Genomic DNA, 20,392 nt, shown 5'->3' with positions numbered 1-20,392 from the left:
TAGGCAAAGCAGATCTTTAAACTTGAGTTTTCCTGAAGATTCATAGCAGGCCTTCAAGTTACCTATGGACGTAAGATGGCTTGAATCGGTCACTGCAGGGGAATTGTACAACGATCTCTGACTTGCTTATTGGATCTTCCTTGTCTGAAATAAAGTGGTTTTAAAAGGCTGTGGAACAGCCTCTTTTTTTAATACAAAGCATTTAGAACAGCTTATGCAAGCAAAGAAATACACTTTCAGATCTTGATTTTTTTTTTAAAGAGTTTATTTCCATTTTCTCAGTCACTGACATTTCTTAGAGAAATTTCACGTGGAGCTGCAATCACCCAGGAAAATCCAAATAGCAGCAGATTTGGAAAAGTGTACTCCAATAGTGTGTGGTGGGCAGAGTACAGTGAAGTCATGTCTTAGAACTGGAGGTGGGTTCTAAGTCAGGGGAATAAGGCAAAATTTTAGAATGGTCAGAATGCCTTTTACAATCTCTTAAGTTCCCTATAAAGTATAGTGTTTGTGGGTTTATGTCAATAGCCCTGTACAATATTTCTTAAGCACATTAGAGTTTATTTACTACTAAGGCAGCGTCTTCAAACTTTAGTGTGCATCAAACAACATCAAGAGCTTCTGAAAATGCTGATGGTGGGCCCACCCCCAAAATGATTCATTCATTCGACCTCAGGTGGAGCTCAAGATTTGTATTTCTAACAGGTTCCCAGGTGATGCTGCTGGTCCAGAGACTATACTTTGAGAATTATACTAAGCAATACTAAACAAAAATCCACATATATTCAAATATTGCTATTATCAAGATCATTATCAAATTTCTGGCAATCAATGGAGGATGAATGGAGAATTCTAGAGTACTCGCTTCTGTTTTAATATTCTTTAATAGATTTTGTTTGTAGTTTTGGGAATTAGATATACACAAAATATAGTACACTCATATATGTTTATATATGCTATTATACATACGCATATATTTGTTGAAAATCTTAATTTTGCCTGGCATATGGATAAATGCTCAATAAATATTTGCTGGATTTGAATCTAAATCTTATATGATCAAAGCCACATATACACTACATCTTTGAAACATTGCAGACTAGAACATGGCCAATTGCTTTCTGTATTTTCAAGTTGTCATTTCCTTCTAAGTTGCCCTTGGGCATTGGTTCCCTGGTAGGCTAAAGGTGAGGGCAGTTGTCCTAAAATCTGAGAGTAATTTAACTGTCCATATAGTGCTATCTGGATATTTCTGATCTGACATCCTGTATTTCTAGTAACTTTCTCACATTATAGATACTTGTTTTAAGAAGAGTCAAAGTGGTAAACTGACCTGCTTGTAGTGGAGGGATCTTTACAATATTGTAGGCAATTGAAAAATTTTTCCCAAAGCAATTACCAATGTTATAAACAGTTCCATCATTTTCAATGTGGGGGTGAGCAGTGGCTCCATTGACCGACACATAGTTGCAAAGATCAACCTATGGAAAGAGAGCAGATGTCATCCATGTTAAGAGAAAGACTGTTATCACACCCTTGGTCCCTAGGTCTGACCTCATCTTTCCATGTGCACCCTCATCCTAAGGGCACTTTCTTTTTCTTTCCATCTCTCTGGGTCCTACCCACTTTCAAGTTTGTTGAAATCCCATCTTTGGTGCAGAGCTCGCCTCTGACCCCTATGCTGACCCTTATGCCTCTGAAATCTTCAAGTTCTCCCTGACTGTACTCTTCAATGGATGTATACCATACACTGCTCTGGTTGGTTACTTTCCTTTTGTACATGCAGGTTGTCTTCAAAAAGTGATGAATCTGAATCTTGAGACTTCTTTACATTTCCCTTACTGAATTACGTTGAATGTATACTAATAGTCAATAATTTTCATTTTATAAAGATGGCAATTTTATATGGGACAAGATAAATATCAAATTCAGTGTCTTATATATAGTATGAATTTAGAACTGAAAGGAACTTCAGCATTCATCTAGTATAGAAAGTGTTATCTTAAATAGACTTCACAGTAACCATAAACTTCCTGGGATTAATGGAAACTTTTGAAGAGAAGATTCAGTACTTTAATTCAATCTGGATTCTCATAAAAATTCAAATGCACAAATCTAGTGCAAACCCCTCAGATTAAGGATCAAGGAGAACTTGAAGTATCAGAGAGGTCAAGTGACTCATCTAAGGATGCAGAGCACTAGAATTTCTACCTAGAACCTGTTCAATAAAGATTTATTGAATGAATAATTGGTGGAGTATATATCTGTCTAACCAAAATTCTTTCTATTTGATTAGGAGAATTTGTTTTAAAACACAGGGAATTTTTAGCACCCTCATTTAAATAATAGGCAAGACATTGATTAATTCAATCATTCATCAAGTACTCTTTGAGCTTCTATCTGCCAGGTGCTGTGCCAGGGACTGGGAAAACAGAGATGGTCCTGGCTTTCAAGAACTTTAGTCCAGATTTGTGCTGTCCAATATGGTAGTCACATGGAGCAATTTAAATATAAGTTAATTATAATTAGAGAGAACTTCAAGTTCAGTTCCTCAGTCATGTTAGCTACATCTCAAGTGCTGAACAGCACTTGGACAAAGCAGATACAGAATATTTCCATCATTATAGAAATATCGATTTGATAGCACTGCATTAGACCAATAAGCTGGTATACAATGCAGTCAGTGCAAAACAATATCTGTAAAGAAAGGCCATCTAGCCCAGATTAGATTAGGCAGGCCTTCCCAAAGGCGATAACTCCAACATATGCTTGAAAGACAAGTAAAAGCTAGCCAGATGGAGAAGGATGGCAGTGTGTTCCAGGGGGTGGAGACCCTAATGCAAAGGCATAGAATTGTGAAACAATGAATACCGCTTGGGGATCACCAGTCATTCAGAGTAGCTGCAGTGAAAGGCACACACAGTGGAAGGAAATAAAAATAGTCCAGCCACAGAGGTCTGTGCTTTAACTTTATCTTGGAAACTATAGGTGCACTAGATGGAGTAACATATTTATACCTGTACTTTAGGAAAAAATATTGTTTCTACTGAATTAAGGAAGCTGTATTTAAGGGAACCAGGCTGGAAGCAAAGGCACTTGTTAGGAGGCTATTTCAGTAATAGTAAACAAATGAAATCTCAAAATTTTAAAATAACATTTTTACACAAAGTCAGGGTATAATGGTGCTCACAATGGAAACCGACCCCAAATAAAATCTATTCTGGCACCATACCATGAACTTCACACTTCTAGTTAAACTACCATGGCAATCTGATTCACTATCAAAGTGAAATGGATGGTTTAGAAACTCATCTTCAATACTTCTCTAAATGATCTACACACACAGTCATGTGTGATTACAAACATGCATCAAAACCAAGAAAGAACCACTGAAGGTATGTTAAGCTAGTAAATAGTCTGCTGGGAATTATAAATCAGCTTGTGATGCTGAGACTCGATGTTGGGTCTGCTTTTCCTTTCTATTTTTACTACACTGAATTTCTAGTTCTGGTCTTCAATTCCACCTGGTCTCCTAGCTACCCCTTGTCTCTTCTGTCCTCTAATATAGTTTAAATATGTCTTCCAGATTAAATATCCTAAAGTACAGTTCTACTTACACTCCTACTCAGAACAAAAACTTTCAGTGGCTTCCCACCAGATAAACAACTTATTCCAAATTTATGCTCATTATGCAAACTTTTAGTTTCGCCCTGCCCTGTGTCTCACTATTCCCCTTGACTTGGCATGCACCTTCATTGAGGAATACTACAAACCTAGCCAAATAAATTACGCTTTATCATCCATTTTTCCACCTCTATACATTTGATCCTGGTACTCCTTCTGTCTGAAATGTTCTTTCTCTAAATTCAATGAAGTTGTGTTTTCCCTTTAACTTCTAACTCAAATTCAAGCCTTTTAGACCTTCCTTGATCTGTCCCACTTCACATCTCCCAATACTGCCAGTAGTAATCGTTCTTTGTACTTTTGTAGATTTTCATTACATTGTGTCTTATGAATTTGCCTGTATTTGTATTTGTTAAGTAATGTATTTGTTTGGTTTCTCCATCTAGATATTAAGCTTCCTGAAGATAAGAATAATACCTTGCAAATAGTTTTATTTAATAATATAATATAGATCTATTTTACTGAATGCTGCATTGAGACTAAAGTTCTCAGCAAAATTTGTCACTTTCTGAATTTGCTTATATTTTTCTCTACATCTTTTCCTTTAAAATATAGCTTTGATTTTAATAAGAAGTGTCTATAAGTAGGGGCAAATTGGTGCAATATACTTGCCTGGAACCATGAGTAGTAGGGTTTTCAATATTAACAGCTACAACTTTTTGAGCACTCAGTCCGTGCCAGTTCCGTGCTAGCTAATGAAAACCATGAAGGCAGGGACCATGTTGACTTACTCATTGACATATCTCTTGCATCTAGCATAAGTTCTGGTACGTGAAAAAGACTCAATAAATATTTGTGTCACAAATAAATATGTCAGGCATTTTATATAGTTTTCCTCCACTCCATATAATAAACGTTTAAAATTTCACAGATGGAGAAACAAAGTTTGCCCTATGTCACACAGCTAGGAGCTGACGACATAGCAGGGATTTGCAACCTAATCTACCTGGCTCTCATATTCTTCTAACCAAATCGCACAGTTGACTTAATTCTAAATTCTAAATTCCTAAGCGATATCCTCTGAGCACTGTGTCCTACCTGCTTAATTGTCTCCAAGGTCTCAGGATTAATCTTTGTAATGAAGTTGGTCTCTGTGCAGGCATAGTAATCTTCCCCCACTGGGTAGATATTAACAAGGGCATTGTCAGTAACCTCCACTCCTCGAAAGTAAGAAAAAAACCTGCAGAAGCAAATGGATTTTTCAGTCCAGTAACTTTCAAGCCATGAGAGGAAAGGGGCTAATGTAAAATGTCTTTAATAACATGCAGTTGGGTTTCAGTAACCTGGAAAATATATTCTTGCAGGGGTCTGGGAAAGCACAGGTGCCAAATTCTGTTATGACGATCCTTTTCTCAGTCATTGCTCGTACATAAGCATCAGTGCGGATGAACCTGAAGGACATTAGACATGGGACAGAGTCATAGACAGGGACAATGAATGCAGTACATGTGGAGTTTAGAACGGTCATTCCATGTGCCCTTATCAAGTTGGAATCATAAATCCATAACATGAAGAATGAAGAATCAGGTCACTTTCTTGGGATGACCAAGGAAGAAAGAGATAATGTGCCATAACCTTAAATTTATGTCTTATAAAATTCACAGTAACAGATGAGGAAATCAAGGCTCAGAGAAATTAAGTAATTGGCTTTTGTGGCTGAGCTGGGTTAGGACTCAAGTTTGCCAGAGCTGGAAAACATGCATTTTCCATATCACACCGTGAAGCCCCATGGGTAGTCCAGATTTGACTTCAGATTTCCTATAGCCAAAACTCATCAACCTACACTGAGCAGGGAAATACAGAACATGGTGTGCTGAGTTATATTTCTTTCAATCTCCCTTATGTCCCTACTGAGTTTTCTTCCATTTAAAAATTTATTTTGCTACTTTTAAAGAAAGGTATTTTTGAATCCGGTCTCTTGCATAGGGAGACCTCCTGAGCCATATCCCAGACTAGATGGCGTATGTTGCCTAGGATTTCTCACGTGGAGAGCCAATTAAAATCTGATTTTGCACTTTCATGAAGAGGAAAAAGTACCAAAGTCTTTAGAAGGCATATAAAGGCTTTGTCTGACTTCCAAAATATGCTTTCATAGTGAAATTTTTGCTTGACTTGATCTGTTTCTCTTTTATTACAGTCCAACTTATCCTGACTACTTCAAGTCTCCATTTAGTTTTCCTTTTGATGTTTCTTCAGAATGCCTGAAATCTGTGGTGATCAACAAAGCCAGTAACAGGCTCTAATATTAAGGCATAAGACAAACTGCAGTGTTTATTGCAGTGTTAATGAAGCTTTCTAATGGAGTTCAAGCCTTTTAGCAACAATCCCCTGGTTTTAGAAAACATCTCTTTCTTGTATTATGATGACATATTTGGTCTTGCCCTCTTTGTGACACCTTTCCCTCCTTTCCATTGGCCTTTCTGATTATAAAAAAGGAAAGGAATCAAGACAGCCATAGTCTAATAATAATAAAAATAACTATTATTATTACTAAATGCTTCCTATGTGCTAGGCACTGTGTCCTCATGTTCTCTTTTAATCCTTATAATGAACCCTGAAGGAAATTCTATTATTTATCTCATTTTATAGATGACAAAACCAAGAATTAGAGATTAACATCTTGCCAAAGTTCACTCACCTAGGCAAATGGTGTCTAGAGGATATAGGATTTGAAACCAGGCATGTCAGACCTCAAAGTCCTAGTTATTAGCTTTTTTATCACATAATTCAGCTCCAAGTCGTCCATGCAGGCTCACTGGCCCAGAAGGATTCTGAGAGGAGGGGAGTGTAGAGTCTCCTCTTGGGTTCAGGAGGTTGAAAAGCACATGGAGGGAGGAGCTAGGCTAGGCCCCACCCCTAGGAGGGGGAGTGGGACCTAGTGTTCTTTACCTTCTGTGGTATGTGACGTGTCCTTCTTTAAAGTCAAACTTGTGCAGGAGGGCTTGCCCATCAAACAGGTGGTAAAATGGCTCAGATCCAACTTCAAAGAGTCCTGGCCCACATCGAAGGAGACTGCCGGTGAGCCAGAGGGGGATCCTGCCTGTGATGAAGGCAAGACACAGAACCTTGCTTCTTACCCCTGCTCTTGGCTGGCTCACCCCTGGTAAAGAGCTGTGATTATATTAGCAGCCCAATTGGGCAGCCTATTCTTTATAAAGCTGGCAGTGATTTCTATTCCCAGCTCTCATGCAGGGTAGCTCTTAGGAAATGCCTGCTGACTGACTCTCCTTTCATTAGGAAACCAAATGGTGGGAAATGTGGCAACACCTCAGGGTCTGGATAAAGGGTTGTAAGAGGACAGGGAAAAGCCTCCCGAGGGGAATGGGATTTTCCATCTAGCAGATTCCTCCAGAGACCAATACATCTGCCTTTTTACCATCTAACTTTTAAGAGAAAATTGAAATTTCTTAATATATTTTGATGGAGTGAAGGGTAGGAGGGATGAACTAGAAGCAGGGATCAAGATACTAAAAATATGTATCTACAGAACAAACCATTTAAATGGAACAAGAAGAACACTGTTGGTTTTTGTTTGTTTGTTTGTTTCTTCATTTATTTTTAAATCTCAAGCTATATTCCTTTCAGAGTATGGGCTATTGTCCAGATGAAGGTCAACCTACTGGAGCACAGTGCAAAGGGCTGGGTATCAGAGGCCTGAATTCTGGTACAGAATTTTCCATGTGCCATCTCTGGGCCTCAGTGTCCTCATCCGCAAAATGAGGGTATACAAGAAAGCCTTAAGGCCTTTCAGTCTAAGCAGTTAGGTTTGTACCTTTTTATCCTTCAAAAAATGCAGTGTTTGGCAGTGTTTCCTTAATCCTTGGCATCCTTTTAAACAAATGTATTATTTGAAACAGCTCATTTCAGTAGCCTACTTGATAAGGATTTATATTTCTGATAAAAACTTGAAAAGGAGGCATGGCTTAACTAAAAGGCACACCATTAATTTGATTGCTAGAACCTAGATTGTTAGCATCAGAATACAGTTGAGAAAGAGCATTTGGCTCACCCCTCCTATTCTGCACAAGAGGCAACTGGGAGGAAGGAGACCTGCCTGGCCTTTTGGTCCTTCCCATAACACCATGTCCAAACAAGGATGCTGTATGAATTATATGGTGACTTTGGATAATGATAATGGTAGCAACAATAACAACCATCTATTGAACACTTTGTGTCAAATACTGGGTAAATCTTTCTATTTACATTATCTCATTTCATCTTCACAACATCCCTATGAGGTATAATTTGGCTTATGGTAGATAAGCAAATTGAAGCTCAGAACGTTTAAGTAATTTGTTGAAAGAGTCAACAGATAGTAAATTAATAGAGCTGCAGTTAGCACCTACATCTGCCTAACTCCAGAACCAAAACTTCTAATATAATGAGCATGAAACCTACCACTCTTTACTGTCATATTCCCAGATGCTTGTTACCAGGCCCTCATTTATGCTGAAACTGATGGAACAGACATTTATAGGACGTTTTTTACTATGTGCCAGGCACTGAGCTAGGACTGACATTTGTCATTTAAAAATGACAAAGGTATAGTTCGAGCTGTCCAGGAATTCCAGTTAGGTAGCATTTTCCTATATTAGAGAAATAAAGAAAAGAGGAAATGGGATCTTGATATAAAAAGCCCAAATCTCCAGGTTCTTCTACCTGTAGCCCTCAGGTGGAGGCTGTGCTGAGAGATGCCAATGAATAAAGAGACAGAGAAGAGAGATTGCAACAAAAAAGAGGATGGCTTCAAGGTAGGTGAGACCAACCTGTAACATGAGCTGTGAGCGGCGAGGACAGTTCCTCCACAGTTTCGAACAGTTTCTTATAACCACCAGCAGGATGCTCGACTCTAAAATGGTGGAATAATGAGGAAGAAGGCCACGTGGAATCTCGGGAACTCCACAGAGACAGAGGCAGAGCTCCAGGAGAAAAGGTGCTCTCTGCTTAATGCATGAACACACTGCCAGTCTAGTCCAGGCTGGGAGCACGCAGTGTTTGGGGGAGGGGGTGGAAATTTATCAGGTTGGCAAGGGGGCCCAGGTCAGTGCTCCTCCTTTGATTACAGGGAAAATAACCTCCCCTTTTAATGTCACAGTGGACTTGCCCTCTACAATTTTCCCATATTTCTGAAGACAAGTTAATGAACCCCACTGTTACCATTTCTCTTCCTGTCTCCTTCCCACAGATAATTCTGCCCTGTCCCTACTCTCAGCTTACTGCATAGTTCATTTGCTCACCTCCAAAACAGTCTCATTCCTCTCCCTCCTATGAGTTGGGAGACCACAGCGTTTTGGGTCAGTACCTCATCCTTTGTTATTCAACCACATTGTACCATCACCTCTTTCTATCATCTCATTTCATCACCAATTTCCAAGAGCTATAGTACTTTTTAAAAATAATCAGACCAGGAGATTCAGTTTTCATATTTTTGCTTATTTCCTGCCTCCTAATTTTGGCTCCATTTTATAACTTCTTAGAATGAGAGCTCTGACCAGACTGCCTAATTATGATAGTTATCTTTTATTAAGCACTTACTATCTGCCACATACCATAAAAAGAACTTCACATGCTATTCGTTCACTTAAATTTCTCAACACCACAATGGGATAAGTACTACTCATTCTATATATGGAAAAGCCTAGACTTCAAAAAGTTAAGTAATTTACCCAAAATCACACAGCTAGGAAATGGCTGGGCAAGGAGTGGAACCCAGGTCTGCCTCATTGACACCCATATGCTCACTACTGCTTCCAAGTCCCATTCCAACCCACCCAAATTCCAGTGTAATTCAGACCTGAATTTTGGATATTTGCTTCAATATATAAATAGAAAGAAACTCCCCCCACCAAGACCATAAATAGGTCACCAATCCTCTTCAGGAGCTCTTGAAATAGCCCATTTACCATTAACCCACTAAAGCATTTTAAAAAAATCTCCCAGAGATACTTACTGGATGGACATTTTCTCTCAGTGGAGGATTGAGAATTCTGGCACCAACTGCAGAATGAGGAAGCGAGTCCTCAGCCAGGGGCCTTTATATGCCTTCTAAATCCCCCTAAAAGGAGTTACGGCTTTGGGAACCCTTTCCCACCCTCCTCAGCTGAGAGAGGGGAACAGAAGTGGCTTTCAGCGCTCAGATCCTCCTGATGCTTGAGCATTAATTCAGGCTGGCCGTTCCCTTAATTGCTTTTTGGCTGTTTTCCAGAGACCTCAATCTTTCCCAAAGAGAATGAGAAGTGGATTAGAAAGAAAGGAGCTGTGTGGGAGTGGCTAGCATCAGGCCTGAGCTGATCCGGGTCACCCCACCGGAACCTGGCACCATTCTCTGGTGCCCACTTCGCTCTGCCACCTCTGTGTCTTCATCTTCACCCTCATTCACTTATTCATTTAAAAAAAATCTATTTCACATCTCTTGCAACTGTGCAAGAGTAACAAGAAACAAGCTACTCAATGGAATTTTGTAAGTGCTATGGCTGGAGATGTATGGAGTGTTATGGAAGCAAACTGCGGTAACTCTAACCCTCTCTGGTCACCTTACTGACTCCATTCAGGGCCCGATTCCAACCAGGCAGAGGACGTCAGCAATGTCTTTTTGATTTGCTGCAGTGAAACCCTGTTCATATCTCTGCTTGTTGCTATGCTCTCCACCTCACCTTCCTTGTTCATTGGTATGCTTACTGCACTTAGAGAGCAAACAACACTATTTCACTCATATTTCCTTACTCCTTTACTAAGCTTCAGCTGTTTGTCAGCACAGACATGGTACCATCCAGAGGAATCCCTGCACACAGACAAGATACATACTATACCAGCTGACAGCTTTAACACTTTTTGAGAAACTCATTAAACCATTTAAAATTTAATAAGTGATAACCACTAAGGGAGGAGGGGCAAGACAGGGGTAGGAGATGAACTATTATTTATAAAATAAATAAGCTATAAGCATATATTGCACAGCACAGAAAAATGGTCAATATTTTATAATAACTATAAATGGAGTACAACCTTCAAAAACAATGAATCTCTATTTGTATACCTGAGACTTAAACAATATTGTAAACCAACATCTCAATTAAAAAATAATTGGTATCAATAATTATATAAAATTTAGTAAGTGGTTGTAACTACTCACCCTCAACATCTTCAACATTAATCTGATAATATAACTGTTACAACTGTTAATCTGAATACTCCCCGAGAGAGAGATGACAGCAGCCTAGTTTCCCAGCCTGCCTTGCAGTGAGGATGCAGGTATGTGACCTGGGCTCCACCTGGGCTCCAAAGGCAGGGGCAGAGGTCATCGTGGTAGCATCCAGTGCCCAGCATCAGTATCTCCATTCATCCAAAGCAATCATAGTGTCTCCAGTGGAGCCATTCTATAGTAGTGTCTGGAGCATTATCACTGGCCTGGTGGTCTCCAAACCTCATTCTTTAGTCATCCCAGAGATTCTGTTAACTACTTAATATTCAGAATATTTGTGCGCTGCTTTGATAAACTAGAGATGTTTTCACTCTTTGCAAAGAAGAGCTCTATCTCTAGAAAATGATGGTAATATAGGATAGTGTGGTATCACATAAAATGAACATCTACATTGGTATATGGAGGATATGTCTGAGCTGAGATAGAAAGAATATGTAAATGTTAGTCAGTCAAAGGGCAGGGAGAACAGCGTTCAGACACAGCCTGGAGGAATTTACAAAATTCAGGAAGTGAACATGATTTGGAGAAATGGCAAGAGATGAAGCTAGAGATAATAATAGACCAGATTTTGCAGGGCCTTGTGAACTATGTAAAGAAACCGAAACCCATGAGAACTGAGGGAATCACTGAAATATTTCACCCAGATGAGTGACACTATCTGACTTGCCTTTTACTAAGATCACTTTGATTACATTGTGGATAATATGTTAGAATGGGAGTTTTGGGCAAGATAAATTAGAAAGAGACCAAACAAGTGAAGATAGTTGATACAAGAGGATGGGTTGGGGTTGGATATAAACAATCAGATTCAAGAGATATTTCAGAGGAGGACTGATCAAACTTTGTGGTTGATTGAATGTGTGGGGACATAAAAGGCAGAAAAAAGATGACAGTAGGCTTATGGCTTGAACAATTCATTGAGATAGTGAACACTGTGTGTGTGTGTATAAGTGTGTGTGTGAAATTTCAGCAATGCAGAGAGAATGAATTCTGATTTTGATTTATTTATTAAAGAAAGAGATCACAGGGGGTTGTAATAGTTTGAAGGCTTCATAGGATAGTGGAATGAGCTGGAATCCAGCGGATAGGCAGGGTGTGGAGAAAGATAAAGAATGAAGGGAAGAGTGCTCCCTCCCTGCTGAAGGGAGCAGAATGAGAGTAGGCAGTTTGGGAGGCATTTAGATTAGATAGACCTTCTGTCTCCTGCACCATTTCTGCTGGACTTCATTTTCTCAGAAGAGTCTCTTCTCTTTGAGTAGAGCCATGATCCACATTGTGACAGTTGTACACTGGCAGTCCACTGAACAGAAATTCCAGGAGTACCAGGACCTCGCCGTTCTTCATATTCACCTCCCATTACAAGGAGTCAAAGGAGAAGGCTTTGTGGCAGCCAGGTGCCAGAACACCACACTACACTACACTACCACACTACATTAGCTGAGTAATAGAACATTGATGAACAGTGTTTTATATTGAAGATCACTTCCTGGAAGATGAAAACCAATCTTACTGGTGCCCCTGACTGTACTAAACGCCTTTCTTAGGTATCTCTGTGCTGTCTTTGGTATTCTGGGACTGTAGCCACATTATTAAAAACAGGAATTGATTTTATTTTTCACATTTTGTTTTGCATCTTTGACAGCCTTTACTTTTCAGGCAGTTTCAATCCTAAAAGCCAATTGCTTGAGGGCTATTTGTTTTAAAAATACAAATAATGGCAATTCATTCAGGGAAGGCTTACAGATTCATGGATCGTGTGAGTCGTCAAATTAGCAAGTGTGATTAAAGTCAGGATGAAAATCAATTACTATGCACTGAATTTCAGTGGACCGCAAGTTCTTCAGCTGTAAAACAGGGAAAATAGGTAAAAGTATTTTTTAGCTAAAAGTACTCTGTGAAAATATTAAGTAATACCAATACTCACTCTCAGGGAGTTGGATTTCATGTCTAATTTTCCAGCTAATAACCTCCTACCTCAGGGGTCATTCATTTCCCCTGTTTTCTGGTCAGTGTGAAATTAGAAAACAGCTGGGTTATATCCTTTTCAAAGCATCATTTTGACCTCTTGGCTCCTAAACCCCAAACATAGATTTCTTTTTTAGGTCTAATTCTATCCTTCTGTCATTTCAATGTGAAGCATTGGACCTCCAATGTACTGTTACTTTTTCTTTCATATTCTCCACCTTAGTTTTCTGTTATTTGGTAAAATCAGATCTTCATGTTCAATTTCAGTGTCTGCCAAAGAAACTGTTTCATTTTGATACATTTACTAAAACAATATTCCATGAATTGAAAGGGTAAAACAACTTTCTTCAAGCAGAGATTTCTAAATAGGAATTGATTATACATTTCTTTGAAGAAACGATTTTTGAGAGTGTAATAAAAGTTACTTTTTCATTCTGGTATTAGACAGACCACGCAGGGCTTGGAGGTCATGGTGAGGACTCTGGATTGTATTCTGAGAGCAATGAGAAGATATTAAAGGGTTTTGAGCAGGGGCATGACTATGGTGATCTGATTTATGTTTTGGGGGAAAAAGATCACTCTGATAGTTAAAGAATGGATTGTAAGTGTCTGGAGTGGAAGCAGATATAGTCGTAGTTCAGATGAGGTGATGATGGATCTTAAACTAGAGTGGAACAATGCAGATGGAAAAAAGTGGATGGATTTGTGATCTGTTTTATAGGTAGAATTACAGGACTTATGTGATATAATTGATACATCTGGGATATAAAAAAATGGGGTAATAGGGCATATCATTTATTTATTGCTAATATTGCAGGATAAAAATAGAACATCAAACTTCAGTGTCAACATTAAGAGTCTGGGGTGGTTGGCTAGGTAGATCTGCTGATATTGGCTGGACTTGATCTCATAACTGGACTTTGCCTGGCTGTCAGCTGATCTAGGTCTTAGCTGGGATGAGTAGGATAACCTAGTTTTACTACGTTTGTCTCCTCTCCTGTAGGGTGACATGGACATATTCTTCTGGTAATAGCAGAGATGAAAGAGAGTGAGTAGAAACATGAAATTCTGCTTAAGGCCTAGGCTCAGAACAAGCACACTGTCACTTCCTCCATCTTGCATTAGATCCGTCCAAGTCATGAGTCCAGTCCATACTTCAAGGTGTGTGAAATAACCTCTGCCTTTCTGGTCATTAGTGAAAACCACAGTGTCACATGGCAAAAGTCTTACGTATTAAAAAAGAAGAAGAATTGGGGCCATTTTGGCAGACTGGCACGTGGGAGAATCAAGCAGGATTTCTAGGTTTTAGGTTAAGAAACAGAATGGTATTACACTACTCCTTAAGACTGAAGGAGGAATAGCTGAGTGGGAATGGGTATATCAAGAGTTTCCAATGAAATCTGAGGTGCTGTAAGATGTCCCTCCATGGGGCTTACTGGTCCATCCTTCTTCTCCCCTCCTGTAGCACCCCTGATCCTCCTCACTCCAAAGGAACTTTCTCAGTACAAGCAGGATTCGAACCAAAGCAGTCTGATTCCAAGGTCTGTGTTCTCATTAAGTATTACTTATCCACGTACGGAAGTTTTGGTAAATTTTTTCTTGATTTCACTATATGCTTAATGGTATTGTAGTGATCCTTGTTGAAAGATGCTCCTGGAAGCTTCTCAGCTGACTTGCCCCTAATCTGTCTTCAACCATTCCCTAATCATACTGTCAGAATAATTACTCTTAAAGGAAAATCAGACCATGTCCCTTCTATACTCAAGAGGTCTGCATTACTACTGGATAAAGTCCAAGCACATTAGCACAGTTATAAGATCCTCCACACCTGACCCCTGCCTGCTTTGCAGTGTCAGTATCTGCCACTCTCCCCTTCCATTTGTGCTTGAGCAGCACTGAACTGTTCATTGCTTCTCATCAACTGTATATTGTTTCATGCTTCCTTTACTTCACACAATCTAGGGCCTTTGCTTGGAACATCCATCTGGTAAATTCCCAGTTTCCATCACAACCCTGATACAGCATTGCTTTCCTGTGATGCCTCAGACAGGATGCTCTCTTGTATTTTTCTGAAACTCACATATAAGTCTATTTTTGTATATATCACATTATGTTGTTTCCTTTGTTAGCATGTCTGTCTTCCACTTTAGATGGTGCACTTCTTGCTTATTGTAGAGATAGAATCAAATCACTCTGGCACAATGGTATTTGGCTAAATCATTCAACCCCTGTCAGGATGGAAACTGGCAGCCACCCAGCTGCTCCCCGAGGGTTAGAACCAACAGACTAGCAAAAGCTCTGCTCTCACTTCTGCTGCATCCCCATAAATCACATCCAAGGCAACCCACCCCGCCCCTCTTTCCTCCCCACTCCCACCAGAACTTAGTCTGTCCTGGAGTCACTCAAAAAGGTCATAGGAAAGGAGGGATATACATATATCCTCCTGACCATGCATACTCTGCCTTGCTCTGTCCTTCAGCCATCATGCCCTCTTGCTGGAGGGTCCTGCAGCTCACTCACACCTTGCTTTGCATATGCCTGTGTGAGTAATAATTTAAATTGTTTGTGGTCTCTGGTTGAGTGTGGTGTATTTTGATATCTGATATCTTAAAAAGTCAGAGTGTGGCAGCAGCCTACTTATGCATCATTAGCTCAGGGCATCAACATAAGAACTCAATAAGACTTGCTTGTTCAACCAAGCTAACAGAGGCCACTAGAAGAATTGCCTTAGTGAACTGAACACAAAGATAATTTTTAAATTATATTTATAAAATAGTGCTTAAGGATTTGGATTTGTTTCTTCTAAAGAATTTGAAATATTTTACTTAAAATCTTGATTATACTCATTTTAATTAATCAGCTCTTGATTCACAAGGGGAAAAAAAAAGGCACACAAAAGAGGATTCTGGGCCAGCTGCATTGGATTATGGTGCCTCAGCTTTTGAAGGCCTCAGTACACTTTTAAGTTCTCAGGTTCTGCCAGTTGGTACAAATGTGAAAAAAAAAAGGGGGGGCATCTTTTAAAATGAAATGATGAAATCTTTTAAAATAGACATTTTCCCCCATCTCTGGGCCAGAGTACTGGTTTAACAGACAAAAGAACCTCAAATGTGGAGTAGGGAGACTTATCCTCTTAACTTCAGGCACATGAATATAAGAAAAAGAGCTGTTCTAATAGCATTAGGAATTCTGGTTATGCTGATCCAGTTTATGGAATTACTGGATTGCTTATGGGTCATTCTCAGAAAATGGGAGAACAAGTTTCCTAACAAGAGAAAGTTGTTAGTGATAATTGACTGAATTTCCACATTTTATTCCTTTACTTATTAGTGTGTTATTTGTTTTTATGTTTGTTTCCCCACTTAGTTTCTTGAGAACAGTCCCTGTTTACTTGTCATTGTGTTGTAAAGTCCAGCACTTACTAAGTGATTATTAAGTATTTCATGCTATTGTAAATGGTATTGTTTTATTAACATGAACTTCTGCTTGTTGGATTGGGTACAATTCCCTGTGCTATACAGTAAATCCTTGTTGCTTATCTATTTTATGTACAGTAGTTTGTATCTGTAATTGCACATACTCCTCTGATTTGTCCCTCCTCTCCCTCTCCTCTTTGGTCACCATAAATTTGTTTTCTATGTCTGTAAGTGTGTTTCTGTTTTGTATGTAGGTTCATTTATACCATTTTTTAGATCCACATATAAGTGATATCACATAGTATTTGGTAGACCATTTACACTTTTTTCCACCTTGTCTCATCACCAACTGAAGCAAAACAACACAACATGCTGCCACTTCACCTCAAAGCAGTGTTTTCACTCTGCCCTTTCTTGATGGTTCAGTGGGTCATTAGCAAAAGGCCCACTGAGCGCTTTTAAAAGGGGGAGTTTGGCAGGGTGTAGCTGAAGGTCTCACCTGTATTGCCAGCAAGGCTGATCATGGCTCCAACTGGAAGACCAAGGGCTATCCAGAATTTCACACTGGGGGACCCACCATGTCTTCACTTTGACCATCTTGAACACCGGAAAGGGACAAAAAAAAAAAGGCCAATTTACATTTAATTTAAATATTGATGTGGTTATATTTGAGTCTATCATTTTGTTGTCTTTTGTTCATTTCTTCTGTTCTTTGTTTCCCCTTTTCTTTTTCTGCCTTCTTTTGAATTAAATCCTTTTGTTAATCCCATCTAGTGTATTTTTCACATCAGACATTGTAATTTTCATCTCCAGTATTTCTATTTGGGTCCTTTTCACATCTCCCATATCTCTGCTTAATTTTCTGTATGTTCTAATATATCTATCTGTTAATTTTAACATATTGTCTCAGTTCTGGGTCAGTGTTGATGAATTTTTCTCATAATTTTGGGTTATATTTAGCTGTGTCTTTGCATGCCTGGTAGTTGTTGGTTGAATGCCAGACATTTTAAATTTTACTTCATTGGTTGCTAGGTTTATTTGTATTTCTTTAAATATTACTGAGCTTTATTCTGGGACTCAGTGTTTCTGGAAACAGTTTCGTCTTCTGAGTTTTGTGTTTTAAGATTTGAGTGGTTGGATTGAAGCTGTGCTCAGTGTAAGACCAGTTTTCCCCAAAACTGTGCTATACAGTTTTACTGTCCAATACTGTGTTAAGATTCTTCTGAGTACTCTACCAAATTCTCCACGAATCATGAGATTTCCTAGTCTAGGTGGTGGGTATAGGTATTGTTCTCAGCTCTGCATGGGTGATCAGCACTATTACCTCTAATCCATTTAGGTGATTCTCTTGGCCTTGGGTAATCTCACACAGAAGCACTAATAAGTCTTTCAGCTGAACACTCAAGGGGATACTCTGCAGAGCTTCAGAATTCTCTCTGTAGATTTCTCCCTCTATAGGACTCCTTCCTATGAACTCTAGTCACCTTGTTTTCTTCAATTCTCAACTCCATCTCTTCAACTTGGAGTCTTCCAGGCTCTATCTAGATTCACTTTCTGGGCATCACAGCCTAGAATTCTTTCATAGCATTAAGTTGGTGCATCTGGATGGCTCACCTTGTCTAGTGATCATTGCTTTTTTAATTGGATGATATCCACTATCTTGAACACTGAAATAATAATAATAATAATTAATAATAATAATAATTATTACTATTATTCAGACAAGAGGGCTAATCTGGTCCTTATGATTAATTTTGGTTGGAAACTAAAACTCATCAACTGATAAATATTTTTTATTGAAATAAATTCCAGAGAACTGCCTGAGCTTCATAAAAAACAGGGTAGGGGAGCTTCGTGTGCATCTTTGGAAATGGGAAAATGAAATTGTGGTGTTTCATGCCTGAAGTTAGTAGGGAGAACATGTTGATATTGGAAGTTGGGTAATGCAGGAGGCATGAAAATTAAGAAAGACTGCTGTTAAGACTTATAAGATATAGAGTCATACACTATGCATATACATGCATAAATACATGAATAAAAAGACAAAGTCCTTTTTTTCATCAAACTTCATCCCAGTTTGTGTGAGATCAAGTTTTTGAGTACTTCATATATTATTTTTGCATTCATTGAGATGTTTTATTTAATTAGGATAGACAATGTAATCCCCAAAATATACAATATACGATATGTGTTACCTCATAGCTTTATACATCCTCTGTTATAGCACCTGTTCCATTATAATTGGCAATTTATTAATCTCTTTCACTAACCAGTCTGTGAGCTTTTCTGTATTAGGAGTGGGGTTCCTTATTCAGTCTTTTATCCCCATCATCTAGTACAATGCAGAGTGTATAACATTAGTATTAGTATTAGTGAGTGACTAAATGAATGGTGCAAATTTTCTGTTGCACCATTTAGGGTTGATTGTCAAGGGAGTTATTTTGAATAAATGGGCCATCTACCCACTGCCCTGACACCTATCACTCCAATGGCCAATGCATTTGTTCTCAAGCCCAACTGAGGTTGGTTTGTAACAACAACAATAGGTTAAGCGCTCAGTTTATGTTTTCTAAATTTTTAATACTAATCTATGACAACTTCAAGGTTTTTTGTCTTCAAATTTAAACAAATGAGCAGTAGTATTCCACAAATTCAAAGAAATAAGAAGCTAATTGTGTATTCGCTTGAGTACTACTCACTACCCTACTTACTTCACAATATGACAAAGGCAGCTCTGTGATCTTCAATGTAAAGCGCAAAAAAAAAAAAAAAAAAAAAAAAAAAAGCAGCAGTTCGTTGTGGCCCATGTCCATGGCAGCAGGATTTTTGTATGTGTCTCTAGGATCTAGAACAATGCCTAGAAATGAATGAAGGGATGAATGACCAACATCTCATCCTTCTCAAGGCTAATTCACTAACAGCAAAATGACTCTGGGAACATAGCTGGAAAAAAGGAATAGATGACCCCACTTTTGAAGATAATATCTGTATCTGATGAGGATACTATTATTATGGTTTATGAAGAGAACTTTCATTTCTCAAAGGATTTCTTCTAAAGCTGCTTCTTCAACAAAGCAGATATTTTCTAATCAAATGGCCACTGTAGAAAATGGGCAAGCAGATTAGTTTTCACAATATCTGTCGAACATAAGGCTTTAGCTCAGGCCAAGCTATTCAAGCCTATTTCAATACCCTGAATTCCAATCAAGTTTGTAAAATGAGATATCAGATTGAAAACCTCTGTCAAACTTAACTTGCTTCTCAGAAGATCCTTCCATGTAATTAGAAGAACAGTACAAGGGTACACAGGGGAAAAGAAGAAAAAAGCCAATGCACAAAGAGAACATGGTAAAATTGTGCATAAGTTATAGGGTTTTAATGATATTTTATAATTAAAAATTCAGCCAAACATTTGATAAGACATCAAATATAATTATGAAAAGGTGAAATATCAGAAAAGAATCCACTGAAGATGCCCAAATCAGATTTGTTGAATTATTTATTTCCAGACTCTGCTTATCTTGCATAAATATATAAAAAAAGGCTGAGTGGGGAAAAAAAGCAGATTAGTAGATTCTAATAGCTTACCATGCAAGCTTTGTCAATTAGTTTGCAACTGCTGATAATGGCACAAAAATGTGCACTAGAGGGGTGAGATATTCCATGAAACTGCTACAGTGTCTTTTCCTGGCATTAATTGTAAATGCAGAAATTCACATCCAATCAGATTTGCTAGTAATTTTTTTCCACATAAATCTCTCATAATCTTTCTTTAGCTAAGTTAATCATATCTGCCCAGGTTATGTGCAGTTGAGGCAATCAGAAGATCTTGGTCTTAAAAATCACTTTGATCTATAATGTTCATACTTCTGAATGAACACTTTCGATTTTTTCTGAACTATCTACTGTTGAGTCAAATTCCCGTTTTATTTATTTTTTTGCATGAGGACACATTTTTGAGTGCCTAATGTATTACTTTTTGCTTTCATTGATTAGAGATGTTTTATTTAATTAGGAATTTCTCTCAACAACTGGATTTAGAGAGTCCAACTGCACTGAAACGACATTTTAACTGTTACATTCCAAAGATCTGTCTTAGATTATTATGGCTGTGATACTTGTAACT

At 38.5% G+C, this 20,392-nt stretch overlaps 2 protein-coding genes and 1 non-coding gene across 8 annotated transcripts in view; all 3 read right to left on the bottom strand.

Annotated features, from left to right (window-relative positions):
- RPE65 (retinoid isomerohydrolase RPE65) overlaps positions 1–16,863 on the bottom strand; it is a 30,248-nt gene extending 13,385 nt beyond the window's left edge. For 2 of the 5 annotated variants that reach the window (XR_012079028.1, XM_072974219.1), the window contains exons 1-7: positions 16,766–16,863; positions 8,451–8,533; positions 6,574–6,724; positions 4,968–5,075; positions 4,723–4,864; positions 1,334–1,481; positions 63–144 (exon numbers count right to left, since the gene is read on the bottom strand). Coding sequence is in view for 4 of the 5 variants with exons in the window: in XM_072974219.1 (XP_072830320.1) it covers positions 63–144; positions 1,334–1,481; positions 4,723–4,864; positions 4,968–5,075; positions 6,574–6,724; positions 8,451–8,533; positions 16,766–16,863 (812 nt within the window). In the remaining variant the exon portion in view is untranslated. Of the gene's footprint in view, positions 1–62; positions 145–1,333; positions 1,482–4,722; positions 4,865–4,967; positions 5,076–6,573; positions 6,725–8,450; positions 8,534–9,634; positions 9,682–12,626; positions 12,717–16,765 lie in introns of those variants that run through there. The other 3 variants (XM_006205347.4, XM_072974220.1, XM_072974222.1) reach the window with 3 other exon arrangements.
- Positions 16,599–16,734, bottom strand: LOC116282833 (small nucleolar RNA SNORA21). The gene has a single exon (XR_004192387.1). It is a non-coding gene; the product is annotated as a small nucleolar RNA SNORA21 (small nucleolar RNA).
- DEPDC1 (DEP domain containing 1) overlaps positions 16,776–20,392 on the bottom strand; it is a 36,437-nt gene continuing 32,820 nt past the window's right edge. Inside the window, exon 13 of one of the 2 annotated variants that reach the window (XM_072974215.1) lies at positions 16,776–16,863. In XM_072974215.1, coding sequence (XP_072830316.1) covers positions 16,826–16,863 — 38 coding nt within the window. In that variant the 3' untranslated portion in view covers positions 16,776–16,825. The remainder of the gene's footprint in view (positions 16,864–20,392) is intronic. The other variant, XM_072974214.1, reaches the window with a different exon arrangement.

Source organism: Vicugna pacos, chromosome 13 (genome assembly GCF_048564905.1).
Source record: "Vicugna pacos chromosome 13, VicPac4, whole genome shotgun sequence".
In the NCBI taxonomy this organism is placed as follows: Eukaryota; Metazoa; Chordata; class Mammalia; order Artiodactyla; family Camelidae; genus Vicugna; species Vicugna pacos.
Note: the sequence above shows the minus strand (reverse complement) of the source record. Positions and strands in the feature narration are given on the sequence as shown.